This window comes from Tachypleus tridentatus, chromosome 1 (assembly GCF_004210375.1).
Source record: "Tachypleus tridentatus isolate NWPU-2018 chromosome 1, ASM421037v1, whole genome shotgun sequence".
NCBI lineage: Eukaryota > Metazoa > Arthropoda > Merostomata > Xiphosura > Limulidae > Tachypleus > Tachypleus tridentatus.
Genome location: NC_134825.1, coordinates 133353666 through 133370038, shown reverse-complemented (window position 1 = coordinate 133370038; position 16373 = coordinate 133353666). Strand labels below are relative to the sequence as shown.

Genomic DNA, 16373 nt, shown 5'->3' with positions numbered 1-16373 from the left:
ATTAAGTGTGTTTCACTGTGGAGACAATAAGCGAATCAGCAACTGCTAAAAACCCTTATGGAAAGAGTGCGAGATGAAGATGGAAAAAATTAAGCCAAAAAAAAAAGAGAGGGACATAATAGATCTAACCACCAAGTCTGAAGAAAAGAATCCAGAGTTTAGGAGTCAAAGAAAAGTAATACAATATGAAAGTTATGGTTATTCATACAAGATTTAAAAAAAAGAGAGAGAGAGAGAATGAGACACGCATGCAAAGTAGTAGAATATGGACTTGCATATTTGCATAGGTGGTAAAACAAAATTAGAAGCAAGCAATGAAGGAATTCCAAAGTGAAGGAAGCAAATATACTTGAAAATTCTTGCCCTGAAATTATGGAAAAGGAATAGATTCAAGACAGTAGAAGTATAAGATTAGACAAAGGTAGGTAGTAAGAAGAAAAAAAAGGCAAAATCCCTTCCATCATAAGCAAGAAGCATAAGTGGAGGTATGTCAGGTGCAAAAGAAAGTCCAAGATACATGAAAGACTTCACCATTCACCACACAACTCAATGCCAATGTAGTTGCTAAACTAGCATGAATATCACACCAGACAAAGTGGAAATTATTGCTATTTATGAAATAAAGTTGCAAAAAATGTTGGAAAATGAAAATCCCACAATAATATTCCCATAATAGGTTATGTCTTTATAGATACTTTCATTAAAAATACTTATACTTGTAAAGTCCTTAAACATAAAAGATACATATAATTACCAGAATACCATACAGAGAAGTGATGAATGAACAGTCAGAATACAAAGAATCAGCTGCACTAAAAACACACATTACACACCTACTTGCACAGCAATAGCATGAGAGGAAGGTAGGACGATAACCTGGCACCTGGCATCAGGAAAAAATTTCTCCTGCCAGATCCAGTTAAAAACAAGCAGGAGAGATTGAATAGCATTTTATAGTGTACATCATCAGGTCTGACCGATGAAAGGCCAGTTTGAGTTCCACCATTGTAGAGGGACGATTATAGTCATAGAGACAATCAGCTCAAAAGGAAAGAGGTGATTGCTCTGCCCGAGTCTTGATGGCTAAGAAAGTGGAAGTGCTAGATACCCGGCAATAGCTTTCACCTAGAGTATTGGCGATGCTCCAGGTATCGGCTACTTCCTGGCCATCAGAGTGCAAGATTGAGAGGAGGACAGAATTGTATTGCCCGCTGACCTTTCGAATCTTGTTCCATATGACTTTGGAACTGGTGGTAGAAGATATGCTGGTTGTGAACATAATCCAAGATTCCTTCTGGCTTTGACGCCTTACCCACAAGAGCATGTGCACAAGTCTGCTGGAGAGCAATGGGGTTTGAGAGTCGGGAAATACCTATGAAAAGTATCCCAGACCCGTTTATGAGCCTTCCGTGTCATGTGGCATACAGGATTCCACCACGGATGAGGATATTGTGGAAAATGTGTCGCAGTTTTAGGAATACATTGAGCAGCTGCTTGTATAATACTGCTGCCACATAGTTATCTATTGATGGCTTACAGATGATGCCAGGATCAAGTTCTGCGAGAGCAGTGAAAGAGGGCCAGTTTGTGTGATCCAGCTTACAGCTTTGAAAGATGAAAATAAAAAATGGGAAAATAAAAATAAAAAAATTTTTAAGCATTTAATAGGGAAAATGTGAAGACAGTTAAATTAGACTAAATACTAGCTGGTCAAAAGTTTAAGACCATATCAAAAAGAAGTCCTAAACAGGGTAGGAAATGCCCAACAAGAGGTCTCAGTAGTGAGTTGCATGGCCGTCATTGTGAATAACTTCAAACATTCGCTTTGGCATGGTCAATATAAGCATTTGCAGAAGGCTGGCTGGAATGTTATTCCAAATGGTGAAGATTGCTTCGCGAAGATAATGCACTGTTTGGAATTGACGTCCATTTCTGTAGACTTCCCTTGCCATCCACCTCCAGATATTTTCAAAGGGGATCAAGTTCAGGCAAACATGCTGGATGGTCCAAAAGAATCACGCTATTCACCATGAAAAAGTCCTTTATCCTGCTGGCATTGTGGATTGCAGTGTTGTCCTGCTGAAAGATCCAGTCATTTCACACAACCGAGGGCCTTCAATCAATAAGGATGCTCTCTCCAACATGCCAATGTAGCCAGCTGCTGTTTGACACCCCTGTATAACCTGAAGCTCCATTGTTCCATGAAATCTCCTTCACTGTGTCATGTAGAAAATGTCTCTGGCAAGATATCCTTATTGTGCCAGTAACATTGGAAGCCATATGGATGATCCAGGTTAAATTTTTTCTCATCAGAGAATAAAACCTTCGTTCACTTTTCTACATCCCATGTTTGGTGCTTCTCAGCAAAGTTTAACTGAACTGTTTTGTGGTGTGGAAGGAGGCTTGGCCTTTGAAGTTGTTTTTAAAGCCTTTCTCTTGTAAATGCCATCTTATTGTTCTTGAGCTGCATTCTGCGTGCATAAGGGCCTTGATCTGGGTCGACGATCGGCTGGTGTCTTGCCAGACAACCCACCAAATCCTCCTGATCAACGCCGGCGAAATTTTCTTGCACTGACCATTTGAAATTCTCTTTCTGTATCCCTCAGGGTCTTTTAAGAAATTTGCAACAGCAGTTTCACTGTGCCCAATCTCAACAGCGATGGCACATTGAGAGAAAGAGACGTCAAATATAAATTTAAAAGATATTAACTTTAAATTAAAATTTCTGGTTATTTGAAATCATAATTCCTACCACACACAAAATAATAAATAGGAAACTCATCTGAGAAATTATAATACATAACACTATATTCTTTAATTTCTATTACTGTTTGCATGTCAACATAGGCAATCTGAAATAATGTTAAATCAAATAAACTAGTTTGATCCAATATTTTACGTAAAACAGGTAGACATCACAGTTGAAAATTACATTTTATACAGCATTTATTTACAAAATAATACTGTATGTGTAATGCAACTTTTGGTATTATATTTATTTTCATAACTTACCAACAGTAGATACATTCTTTACTTGTTTTGCATATTAATGCTTGGTCACTATACATTTTAAGTTCATATGTTCAGTCTCACAAGGGCAATTACTCTATGATAATGATACAGTAATTTCAAAGTTGCAATAAAAATAATTAAGTATATAAAAAAAAAAGCATTTGGCCAGTTGGCAAAGTATTATGGTAAAATATGTCTACAACATAAATCCTGTAGTCACAGGTGCCAAGCATTAGCATTTATGATCACTTAACACATTCCATTAATGATATATGTAAGTACTGAAGTAATTCATTCTTCTAGTTCTTTTTTTAAATTACTACTGGAGAAGTTTTAAAAATAAACTTGTGAATGTTATGAAAAGTTTTATATGAATACAACCTCAGAGACTATGTTGTTTTGGGGCTGATGCTGAAAAATTCAATGCTATGCCACCTCTTCCATAGTTTGCAAAACAACCATATAGCAGTATTCTTCACAAAAAGTGATAATGATTACATAGGTAAAGTGATGTAAATATCAATGTTTGTCATTTGATCAATCCAATTTGAAACAATTTAGAGCACAGTAATACTACAATGTCATTACAACTGAAAGAAAATATGACAGCAATTAACTCAGAAACGTTTACCATATAACCCAAGGGTTTTTCACTGGTAGTCTATGGACCCCTAGGACTTCAGGAGGTCCTTGAACCAGAAGCAAAATAATTGATTTTTTCCCTTCATTATTTTGTATGTGAGGGCAATGTTTTTATGTGCATTTTTTTGAGGAAGGGGTCCATAACTTTTTAAATCAGATTCACAAAAGAGTCCATGACACATTAACAAATCTAGAACCAGAATCAACACAATAAATGACACTATGTGATTTGACAGTTTTTTTGGTTGTTTTTTTTACACAAAGATCCAAACTCTGTAACCTGACCCTGTATGACAACAAGGACAGAAGAACTGTCATTTTCTCCCAGTAAGAGAGAGATAAATGATCAACAGAAAAACTAATAAAAATATTTTAGCTGCTATATGTCCTCTTTTTTTCATTTTGGATGACAATGACCTTTTGTAAATAATTCATGTCAAAATATGCTTAAACCTTAGTGTGGTTAGCTAAAACTTTCAGAGCAGAAGAGCCAATAACATGATTAATGTTATGAAAAGTAAGTGAAATTAATATGCAAATCCATGACTTATAACTTGACCTATCCTGACAAAAATTTCATGGCTTTGACTTCTGCATTGGTTTGAATATTCACATTAATCATCAACTTAATACTTACAAAATTAGAACATTAATGTTTTCTTTCAGTGTCATCTCGACTTTTATACATGCAACAAACTCAAATTTGTGTAGCATATTTGATATTCTTATACAATGAAAATAAAATGTTAAGCACACCAAACTATGACTGTTTTTGTTTTTAAAAGTTAATAATAACAACAAAACTATCTTACTGCATTGACAAGCTCTTGGTAATTCAGTCCTTGAAGAAAGTCACAATATGGAGGTTGAACAGTCACAACTCCATGTTGTGGCTCAACCCAACATTCTGTAATCAACTGAAGTTCACCATCAGCTTCTGCCATCTCAATTTCTCCATCCTCATCTGAAATACTAACGTGAAAAAAGAACACTTTTTTTTTAACAAAGACAAAATAAAACACAGCAAAAGTATTTCACCAAGTAGTTGCAACATTTGTTGCAAAGTCATTACAGTGATGTTATTGTAGGTTTTTTTTGTTTTTTCTATCCAAAGCTCAAGAAGATGTTCATAAAAAACTTTTTGTAACAATAAGATCCAATTACTTAAGTAAATAATTAGTGTACAAAATAAAGATTAGATTTTCATAAATTGAAAATATTAATGTTAAAAATGCCTACATTGTGAAGCTGGTCTTCATTTATAATCATACTACTGAATGTTAAAAGGACATCACACATTACACTATGTCTAAAATAATGCAGATGTTGAATGCATTAGCAACGGAAAAAGTAGGTAATAATGACTTGAGTATCAAATAGCTCAAACATTAGTAGACTGCTTCCTTGCAGAACAAAAACAATGTGTCAAAAGACAAGCAACGCAAACCCTTGTCAGGACAATTTCTCCTAATTACTGGCCAAAATAGATAAACAACCACTGACAGCAGATTTAATATGAAAAATCTTGTTATAAAACTGCTCAACCCATATTTCCTGCCAAGTCTTGAAAGCATCCTTAAAACCCATGTATGAAATAAACAATTTTTAATGGTGTAAATAGAGACCAATTTCCTGCTCATTTTATGTTCTGATGCACCTAGGATTCGAAAACAAATTTGATAACTATATAAGAAAACAAAAAGTAAGCTAGGTCATTTGTGAATATCCAAGAAAACTAGATAAAAATATGTCAGGCAATTCCAGAGCCTTCAAAGAGCTAAATTAATAATTATACATTACACAGTTAGTATTCTTCTTAGTTTCCACATAACCAATGAATGAGAGATTACAGACTACTCAGCAGTGAACACAGCAACTGTACATTGGATTCAAATAGTAAAAACAGTGGCATCAAATTATGGCACAGTTAACTGATTTTGATTCATTTGAAAAAAACTAGCAAGAAAAAAATGACTCGGAGATAATGAAAAAACAGAACTGTAACTTACAGTTTAGAATATCAGAGGTCTGCAGCAATTCAGAAAATATCATTATACTAGTATACAATAATCAGTCAAGAAAGGACAGGCTTATAATGGAATTCAGAAATATTATCCATTGTCAGGCCAAGATACGAATTAACAATGGACAATATTTGAAAAAGTTAATACAAAAGACTAAAAGTTATGACAACCACAACCAAAGATTTCTAGAATTTTGCCATTATAAAGTACTATTGTGAACAATGACAGCTAACAATACCTACACAGTTTGAATAGTTTACTCTGAAGTTTTATTAGCACAGATACATGCATCTATTACACATATTCAGGTTACTCTCAATTAAAATACAACATACAAAGCACTTAAACTGAAAATGAAATTCTGTTTTATTTGTATCTAATGACTACTATTTAAAGTTTCTGTAATATTTTAAACTACTTTTGGTTTCTGTCAAACCAATTACAGTAACATAAAATCTTAGCTTATAATCCATATTTTAATAGTATACAAGTTCTTAATTCTATATGGCAGTATTAAAAAAAAAAAAAATTTGAATTTCCCCTAGTATGACCCACATGACACATTTTCTCTGAACATGTCTTCTTTCCTATTTTATCAATCATTCCTTGAAAAAGTACAAAATTGAATGTAAATTGCTCTATAAAATCATCAATGCTCAGACAAACCATATTTTTAGTCTTCAACTTTGTTTGGTTACAGAGCTATCTAATAGAAAATTAGACCCCTCCTGCCACAACCAACTGTAACATCCTCTCTTTCAGAATTCAATAATAGTTCTCTCATGTTTAATTACATATTACCTATTAACAAATACAAAGTCAAGGTTTTCATCCATCAAATGATTTACTGTATAATGTTATGTTCTGAACAGCTAGATGTCAGTTTCATTGAGAATACTCACATCATTCCTGGGAAAGAGTTAACTATTTTTTGCATGTTTTCAGTCAGTATTGTTTGGGGCATTATTTAATTAAATAAAAAATTAATGTGCATTACTATTATTAGTATAAAAAGTTAGAGCTAACTAATTGGTAATTGAAAGAAAGAAAAAGAAAGATTGGTTATGTATTTTATTTCTTGTTTATTCTTTATTTCTAATTATAAATGTGAATAAAACACAACAATAGGGATCGTTTTAGGTTAGTTAAGATTAGATTATACTAAATTAATAACAATAATACAAATGTGTCACAAAGCACACATGCAAGCAGCTCATAGTAATTTGTGGGTTATGTTATTTATTAGCATAATGAGCTGCACATTCCTCAACTGATTTACAATTTTATAAAAGTAGATAGTAGTTAGACACAGTTAAAAGAGCAATAAAATAAAAGGAAATTATAAATAAATTTATAATGTTATAAACTTAGAGCTACTTAGAGTAAATGAATGTGGTTTCATGTTTCAATTTCAAGTCATTCTCGAAAGAAAAAAGGAATAATTTCTTTTTTTGGTGGTTAGGAGGTGAATCAAATTGACCAATACCATTTTCTAATATGGTACAAAGAAAAAACCAGATAAACTATAAAGTTTTACTGAAGAAATATATTTGAAATGTATTTAGGAGGGTTTAGAAATTACACAAAGAAAATCGGAGATTGAGATTAAAAGTATTTTTAACATGAAAATTACATTGCAGAAACAAATACTCTGTATATTCATGTACAAATCCTTATTTTATTAAAAGTACTTTGATAAAATGTTTTCTTTTATATGTAAAAGACTTATATTAGCTGATAGACTGAAAATATACATGCTATATTTAAAAAGACACAGCAGCTGTTTTAAAATATCAATGACCAAGAAAAATGATGTAGAAATCTATAAATGTGATGTCCTATGCAAGTTAAAACAGTTGGTTGGAGTATGATGTCTATGAGATACTTGTTTTAAATTTTATAATAAGACATGAATGAAAAAAATAATAAACACAAATAATTTAAGCAACAGAAAAAGACATTAAAAACTTCAATAATAGTTTGACAGATTTCATATTTTCACACTTTTTCAAATCTAGTACGAGATAAATAAATGTAGCAGATAATGTTTAACTTCAATTTTATAATTTATGTACACAGACTTACAAAAATATTAGGTTATATTTTTGTTGCTAAGTAGCATGACATACAAGACATTGTTGAAATATAGTCTTATCAAAATGCACTAGCATTTCTATGTATTAGAGGTTGTTAATATAAAAAATTTTATGAAAAAGCCACAAATGTATTTCATGAATAACATTAATAATAAACCTTGAATGGTTTACAAAGGAATTCAACAATATTGGATTGCTTCAACTGCACTTTTCTGCCTCTTTTTAGTCAAGCTTCACAAAATGTATTTATTTCAGTTAGCTAAGAAATGTGAGGTTAGGGTATACTATGGGATGGGGATGGTGGTACTTGCCTTATTTTTTGATGAGTTATAAGCTAGTTCTTGCATAATATTGTGTCTGAATAACAAAAACATTAGATAAATATTAACACTTTTACTTCACTGAACAGAATGTTAAATCCTCTTTGATCATGTTTTGAAAGTGCCATAGTTACACATGAATACCTTGTTCTTTCAGAAAAACAAAATTCTGATTTAATTGGGGTATTCATCTTCCCTATATATTTTGTGTGTGTTTAAGTGGTCCTAAAATTATTGTGAATCATGAAACATACTTTTAACAGTTGTAGAGATACTTCGTTTGTAAATGTTTGTGAGTAAAACACTTCACTTTTCAAACTTTGTAAATTTGAAATCAAAATTCCAGACCATACTAAAAATGAAAATGTATAATTATAGTTCAAACCCATAACATTAGCTCATTTCAATCAGCCAAATTTTTGAACCTGAACTGACTTTTGTAGCTTCCATAATATAACTTCTAATATATATTTTTAATGAAGTATTTTCACTAAATATTTCTACATTAATATATGAAATTGAAGTGTTAACTGCTTTGAGTGTCAAATGATTTATGTTAAGCTTAAAAACACTTTTCTTCATTTAAAAATTATCAAATTTTATTTGGGTAATCTCTAAAACTTCCTAAACAAAGTTCACACATTTTATTTTTAGTAAAAACAATATCCTATCTGTTATTTCTGTAACCTAATTCAATACAAGTTGGTCAGTTTGACCAGTTTTGTAACCTCTATAAAGAAATATAAAATAAATCTAAGCTATCCTTTTTTCTTTCTAGAATGACTTCAAATTCTAACATGAAACTACATTTGTTTATCCTAAATAGCTTAAAATCCATAACACTAGACATCTGTTCTAAATAAATTTTATTGTTTATTACCCTTTCAACCACGCTTAGCTAATAATTCATCCAACCGATTTGTAAATCACTTGGCAAACCTATATCTCACACTACCCTAATGAATTATATTAGGTACAGGCTTTAAGAAGTACCTCTTGAAAATGTTTTTTCCTTTATTTTACCTAATCTCACCTAAAAAGTTCATAATTTTTCCTTTTAGTTACTTTCATATGACAAATAAATAATACACAGGAAAAACAATAAAAACAGTACTTAAATAGGTTTTTTTCTTACAGTTAGTCAACTGTCAGAAAAACATAACCCTTTTTTTTTTCAATATACTAATGTTCTACTGCATTGAATTAGTGTACCTAAGAACACAGAATAACATGTAAAAAGCAGACAATGATTTATGACTATCATAGTTTTCAGAGTTTCCAATTATGTGATAATTGCAATTATAAACTCAGCTAAACACAATGTTTCCTGCAAGAAATTCTTTCACAATGAATTTAAACACACACATACAAGTACATAAACATTTTTGAATTGAAAATGGAAATGACAATTCTCTGTACAGAAAATAATGTAATATAATGCATCATGTTTTAGATTGTAACTCCAGCCTTTCATTGGTTTTCAATAACAGTATTAAACATCAGGCAAAACTATTAGCAATTTCAGAAAATGACAACTGGATGTAGCAAGAAAGGTCTAATTTTCTACTTTATGGCTCTATAAACAAACAAGATTGAATGATATAAAAAGTTTGCTTTGCACAAGTAATATCATAGTGATCAGTAAGTTACATTAAATTTCACACTTCTCATAGTAAATAAATAAAAGAGGAGGAAATACCTAGAAAGCAAACATCACAATTCTCATACTGGAAGAAATTAAAGTGTATTTTTAATATTGCCTTAAAAAATAAAGAACTCAAAACTTATATAATATTAAAATTTTAATTATGTGCTACATTTTAATGCCAAATTTATTTATATACCATGATAATAAAGTCATTTAATTAAGTTTTGAATATTTTAACATTATAACCACACACAAAGGATGCCTGTACAGAAAGAGCTAATACCAACAGTAATCATTACTTTAATAAAAAAGAATGTACTTTGCCACTAGGATGTATGTGTTACTAAGTAAAAAAGAGAAAAGGGTTAGTTTGAGTGAGGTGCTTCTCCATACTGGGTACGTGGGGGAATCCATAGTTACGTCATCAGTGCTTGTCAGCTAATCAGCACTCGCGTAGATGGGTATTTCTCGTTTTCTAAGCGGCATAGAAACACCAATGTGATCGTTCACAAGATGGAAAAAAAAAGGCCTCATTCACTAGATTGTCTTGTTTCTGGCAAATCTAAAAGGACAAACTGTGAAAGGGTTCTGTCTACAATCATTATGCTCAGTCATTTGAAACAGTTAGCATCTCTGCATTATACTGTTAAAGACTAAATGAGCAAAAAATAACAGCTTTTGCATCATGTTTAGATCAGGAGCCTGTGGCCTGTCTGAGCTTACATATAGGCAATTCCATCATACCATGATAAGAAAAGCTGAGAAAGGATGGCTAGCTAAAACTGAAAAAAAAATTACACTTGTATTTAAGCCAACATAAAAAAACTAGTTTTATTTTGTTTAAATCTATTATAATTTTCTTCTTAGATAGTTACAAGCATCATATCATGATCATAAAAATTAATCTAATATGTAAATTTAACAAACATGTAGTTCATAACAGATGTTTAAATGTGACACATGCTTAGGAGTTTTTCTTCACTGGAACCAGTTATGCAGCACTGACATCAAGCTTAACACAAAATTCAAGTAGAACATCTGCTTTAAGTAATAAGACTTAACTTCTCTTTTTCAAAAACGTTTGCAACATATAATACTCTTATGGTACTCTTTTAGTACCATAAAAATAAATTGAAGGAGATCAATATGGTTTCTGTATTTTAATTCATAGAAGTTACTAAAACTTACCTATCTACAAGTGTAGTGTTGGAGTAATGTGGAAAAAGAACATATTGGACAACACAAGGATGAGTCTCTTTTTTCAAATCACTGTTAGTGTGCACTTGCATATCAGTTTTATTCAAGACATGGTCTTCACTCTAATTTTTAGAGGAAACAAGAAGGAGCCACAAACTTATGAAAAATTAAAAATCATTTCTAGACAAAGTATTTAAATTTATTTTATAGTAAAATGTGGTTTGTCTCTGTTTAATAGACTAGAAAGTATATGTTAGATGTGTTTATAACTGTAGAAAAAGTTTTCACAATTCCCAAATATCTCAAACTCTTTAAAAGTTAAATTATGTGACTAAATGCAAATACTGTTCATCCTTTTTCAAAAAAAGAAATGAAAACTAAAATATTCTTCAGTTTTTGTTTGTTTTTATGACCAAGGTATCAACAAATGCATTTTCAAAAATTCCTCACATATATTTTATTATTAAAAAAAAGTATGTTTTTAATGAAGGTATCAATACAAAATAAATTCTCAGTCCAAATCAAGATTATTATCTCAACTCTTTCATGATGAGTCAAGTCAAAAGCTAAGTCATTACATTTGTTGACTTGCATTCAAAATCTATTGAACTACTATTTTATGAATTAATGTCAACAAGTTTGGCAAACCTCAATATTATATACAAGTTAATTTCTTAATTTAAAAGTGAATATTAAAAGAATCCACCTAAATACAGATTTCAGTGAGTCAGGTACATGTTGAATGCAGCTCTCTTTAAAATTAGATGTTTATGATGTCAAAATATTAAATCTATACTTCATACAAATTAGGAATAAATTACTGATATTAACAAGATAGAATATAAAATAAGAACCTTACAAGGTTCTTATGTTGCTGAGATTTGGCTTAGGTACTGACTCAAACACAGTAGCCCCTTTCACCTCTTTCCATTTTTAGAAACAGTCCCTTATATACAATATATGGCATGTGAATAAGCAACTGACACCTCAGAATTTCCCCTTAATGGTTTTCTTAGCCATTTTCTAGCATACCTCATCATTATAATTTAAGTTATGAAAAAAAGTGATAAATTTAAAAAACTATCAGGATTATTCTTGTAGCTAATGTTGTCCACAAGCATTTTCTTCTAGTAACATATCTCAAAGCTAAGCCTTTATTAGTTTATTCTGACTTCTATGCAAACCACTGGTTTGAGTGTAATCATTACGATTTTGGTGTATACATTACGATTATACACTCATACAGACAAATATTACGACTTGTTGCAACTCCCTAATTATTATATATTACATAGGCCTATACAATAAAGTGATAAATTGTTCCCCCAGGGCTAGAAATTGGTGAAAAAAAAAATTCTAGTGGGATACAAATACATTTTGATAGTAAGTAAAAGACACAGTCCAAGTGGCTACTTGCAATAATCAAGTTTGTGCTTGAAATAAAAAATTTGTATCTCCTACATCTACCAATAGTTTGAGTGAGGTGCTTCTCCATACTGGGTACGTGGGGGAATCCATAGTTACGTCATCAGTGCTTGTCAGCCAATCAGCACTCGCGTAGATGGGTATTTCTCGTTTTCTAAGCCGCATAGAAACACCAATGTGATCGTTCACAAGATGGAAAAAAAAAGGCCTCATTCACTAGATTGTCTTGTTTCTGGCAAATCTAAAAGGACAAACTGTGAAAGGGTTCTGTCTACAATCATTATGCTCAGTCATTTGAAACAGTTAGCATCTCTGCATTATACTGTTAAAGACTAAATGAACAAAAAATAACAGCTTTTGCATCATGTTTAGATCAGGAGCCTGTGGCCTGTCTGAGCTTACATATAGGCAATTCCATCATACCATGATAAGAAAAGCTGAGAAAGGATGGCTAGCTAAAACTGAAAAAAAATTACACTTGTATTTAAGCCAACATAAAAAAACTAGTTTTATTTTGTTTAAATCTATTATAATTTTCTTCTTAGATAGTTACAAGCATCATATCATGATCATAAAAATTAATCTAAACTTTAAATTGCTGATTTTCTGTTAATTGCTATGTATGAAATTACATGTATACAACTTTATTGGATAAATTTCAACTCTGCTGATTTTTTATGTTATCTGTGGAGAAATGGCTACAAGTTTTATTTTACGTACCATTATCTTTTATTCAATAATTCAGTTTTACTCTCTAGGCAGGATGCATCCATTTGGAATCAGATGTGATGAATATACAAGCTATTTATTAATTTGAGAACTCATATTTTAAAGTCATTGAATACATGTACCTGCATATCCAGCTCAATCACCATGTTAGTAATTCCAGAGCAGGAGTGTCCAAAGTGAAACCTTTCTTGCTGTCTTATCCTGAAGAAATTACAAATTATTCCAGATGTTAACTGCTCAACTAACAGATTAAGTAAGTTTATAAATGTACTCTTATGAACATCTATTCAGGAAGTGAAAAGCTTTACAAAAGTGAATAAAGACTTTTTAACCAAACTTTCAGAGAAAATTTATCATTAGGCCACTTAATTCTCTTTTCATCCTGTTTCTTTTATACTAATAGTAATCATCATCTGAGTTGAACACTACTAAATAGTTCCTTGACCATTTTTCTAAAGATATAGATGACAGAATTCTTTTACAATTTGTATTACATGCTATTTTACTCATTCTAGTATTTTTTTTCCCACTTAGAAGTACAAACATTTTAGAAGTAAAGGTAGTGTAAACTACACTGGCCACAACCTATGCAATATTAGTTATGTTTTCTTAACCCTATGTGCATCAATGGGAGTCAAGCTGTCCATGTCCCAATCACTATACAGAGTGTCATTCAATAAAATTTCATGTATTTCATTTCAGAGTTAAACATTTCATGCTACCCTACACATTTGATTCTGCAACAAGTTGTGTTATAAAAAATACTGGATAATATACAAAGAAACACAAATAACGTTTAGGTATGCAATGAGGAGGTCATAGATGTTATGTAAATACAACTTGCAATCTGCAAGGTACAAAAGCATATTTTTATTCTTCACATGAAGATCACCTTGCACCCCAACTTCTGAGAAGTTCAATTAACATTTCAAACACATCATTAGCACAAAAGCTTTAGTAATGTAACTGAAATTTTGTGCACAAAAGACCATTTAGTCAACAAGCTTTTACATAATGCAAAAGCTTGTCATAAGTTGTTAATGAACATTCCTCATGAAAATGTTCTATAATTTATTTTACCTTCATCTTGCCTAAAACGTTTCTAATTTTTACATTTTAATTACTTCTATAATAATAAATTTAATAACATGCATGAATAACTAAAAGGAAAGTATTTAGTTGGGTCTTCCTCCCACTTTTTTTTTTTTTGCTGTTGACTGAAAATGGCACTAAACATCCTTTTTTGTTCTAATTGTACTACTGCACTAAATTTTTTCTTTAACCCTTAAACAGCAGCCATCAATTGATGCTGCAACCTACAACATTCCCACTGTTTAAGGGTTAAGTAAATAATGCATTAAATGATATACATTAATCACGTGCAAAAAACAGACAATGTCCCATAATTATAATAATTTTTCTGGCTTCTAACATCAAAATAACTCATTAAAAATTCAGTTACTCTCATCAGTGCATTTCAACATTTGAATTGGAAATGAAATAGACAATTCCCTGTACAAAAAGCAAATTAATATAATGTCATTTGATGGATTAAAAACCTTGGCTTCCTACTGATTAGTAAAATATAGTATTAAATGTCAGAGAAATATTGGTAAATTGCAAAAGATCTGACAGATGAATGTGACAAGAGTTGTCTGAATTTTGTATATGATAGCTCTAACCAACCAAATAAATTGAAGGTTATAAAATGTATGCTTTGCCAGAGTGATGACAACATTATAACAGGTAAGTAACATTAAATTTTATACTTCTTGGAAGGTGGTAAATATATTAAAAAAGAGGAATGCCTAGAAAGCAAATGTCATTTTTCATATTAAGGGAAATCCAGAATTTATTTCTTAATATTGCCATATAAAGTTAAGAATTTAAAACATTCTACTAAAATTTGGATTATGAGCTATGTTTATATGCCAAATTTAGTCATACACCATGATATGAAAGTAGTTTAGTTAATTTTGAATATAATTTATTGAAACCTCATTACTGACACTGAAAAAGATACCCATAGCAAAAGTGTTTATAGATGGTGTTTTCTAGCCAGAGTATTGTACACCATAAACTGATATAAATGACTTACTGTACAAAGTAACTTTTTTTTTTAAATATAAGTATTAAATACTCCTACATTCACAAAAAAGTGAATTCATCAAATAAATTGTTGCAAAGAATGATGCTCAAACTTATATTATTATAGTACCCTTTTACTGGTCCTACAATGCAGTATCTACCTTATTCTTATATGTATTTTTTTGTGTAGCACTTGTTTTTGACTTTTTTTTTTTTAACTTTTATGCACAAATATGTAAGAAAGCAGAAACAATTCTAAAACCTGTCTGTAATAAACTCACTTTGTCAATGTCGACAGGATCCTTGCAACTGCAGCTAAGGGCAATGGGGTGCTAGGACTATTCTGAACTGTCCAAATCCAACGATGATGATGTAAATAACGACTTAGTGTAGTCAACGTGTTTGTAACAGCATGTTCTGGTATCGACACTCCTTGCTTTCTCATCCCATGGTCAGTTATTAATGACGGAATAGAGCTCAGGAAATCTGATGGTACACGTTCATATCTAAGAATTAAACATTTCAAAATCAAAATTAAGTACCTATTAAGCATCAAATATATTTTAAGAAAATAAATTCACGGAAATAATAAATGCCATATTATACGGTTTCATTATTATGTATAGTTTGATAATAACTGATGTTCCAGGACTGACTATAAAATCAAAATACGTTTACCATACTGACTGGTATTGTGACATGGAACTATTTAAGAAATATTTTTTGTTTTTTAAATAGTTACTTAATCCATTACCTACTACTTTTAAACTTCATTGTAGTATTACAATAACTTGTTTCAAAGTTACAATTTTCCTACATTGAAAATTTACTTCCAATAGGTACTTGCATCTCATCTCCCAAGGTTAGCTGTTCCTGTTCTATGCTGCCCTCTATATGCAAACTTTTCTTTACATGTGCCACAAGCCTTCCCTTCCTCCCTGATGGAATTACTATACTCCATCAAGCCTCTTATGTAAATCATCATGCATTACTTCTTAACCAACAGTAGCATGATATACTCATGTAATACATGCAACTCTTTCTACCAAACTATCACTTCAAAGTTTAGCAGGTGTCAGCACAAGAGATATGGGAGGAGATATGTGCCCATTGGGAATACACTTTCAGTATAGGAAAAGTATAACTTCCAATATGACACTTAGTTACCTCTTATCACAAGACTAGCTAGAAT

General features: G+C 31.1%; 1 protein-coding gene across 1 annotated transcript in view; it reads right to left on the bottom strand.

The window, feature by feature from the left end:
- The window catches only part of LOC143233166 (KICSTOR complex protein SZT2-like), a 211072-nt gene that overhangs the window by 107685 nt on the left and 87014 nt on the right, over nucleotides 1–16373 (bottom strand). Inside the window, exons 20-23 of the mRNA XM_076469126.1 lie at nucleotides 15463–15687; nucleotides 13216–13294; nucleotides 10931–11061; nucleotides 4467–4626 (exon numbers count right to left, since the gene is read on the bottom strand). Coding sequence (XP_076325241.1) covers nucleotides 4467–4626; nucleotides 10931–11061; nucleotides 13216–13294; nucleotides 15463–15687 — 595 coding nt within the window. The remainder of the gene's footprint in view (nucleotides 1–4466; nucleotides 4627–10930; nucleotides 11062–13215; nucleotides 13295–15462; nucleotides 15688–16373) is intronic.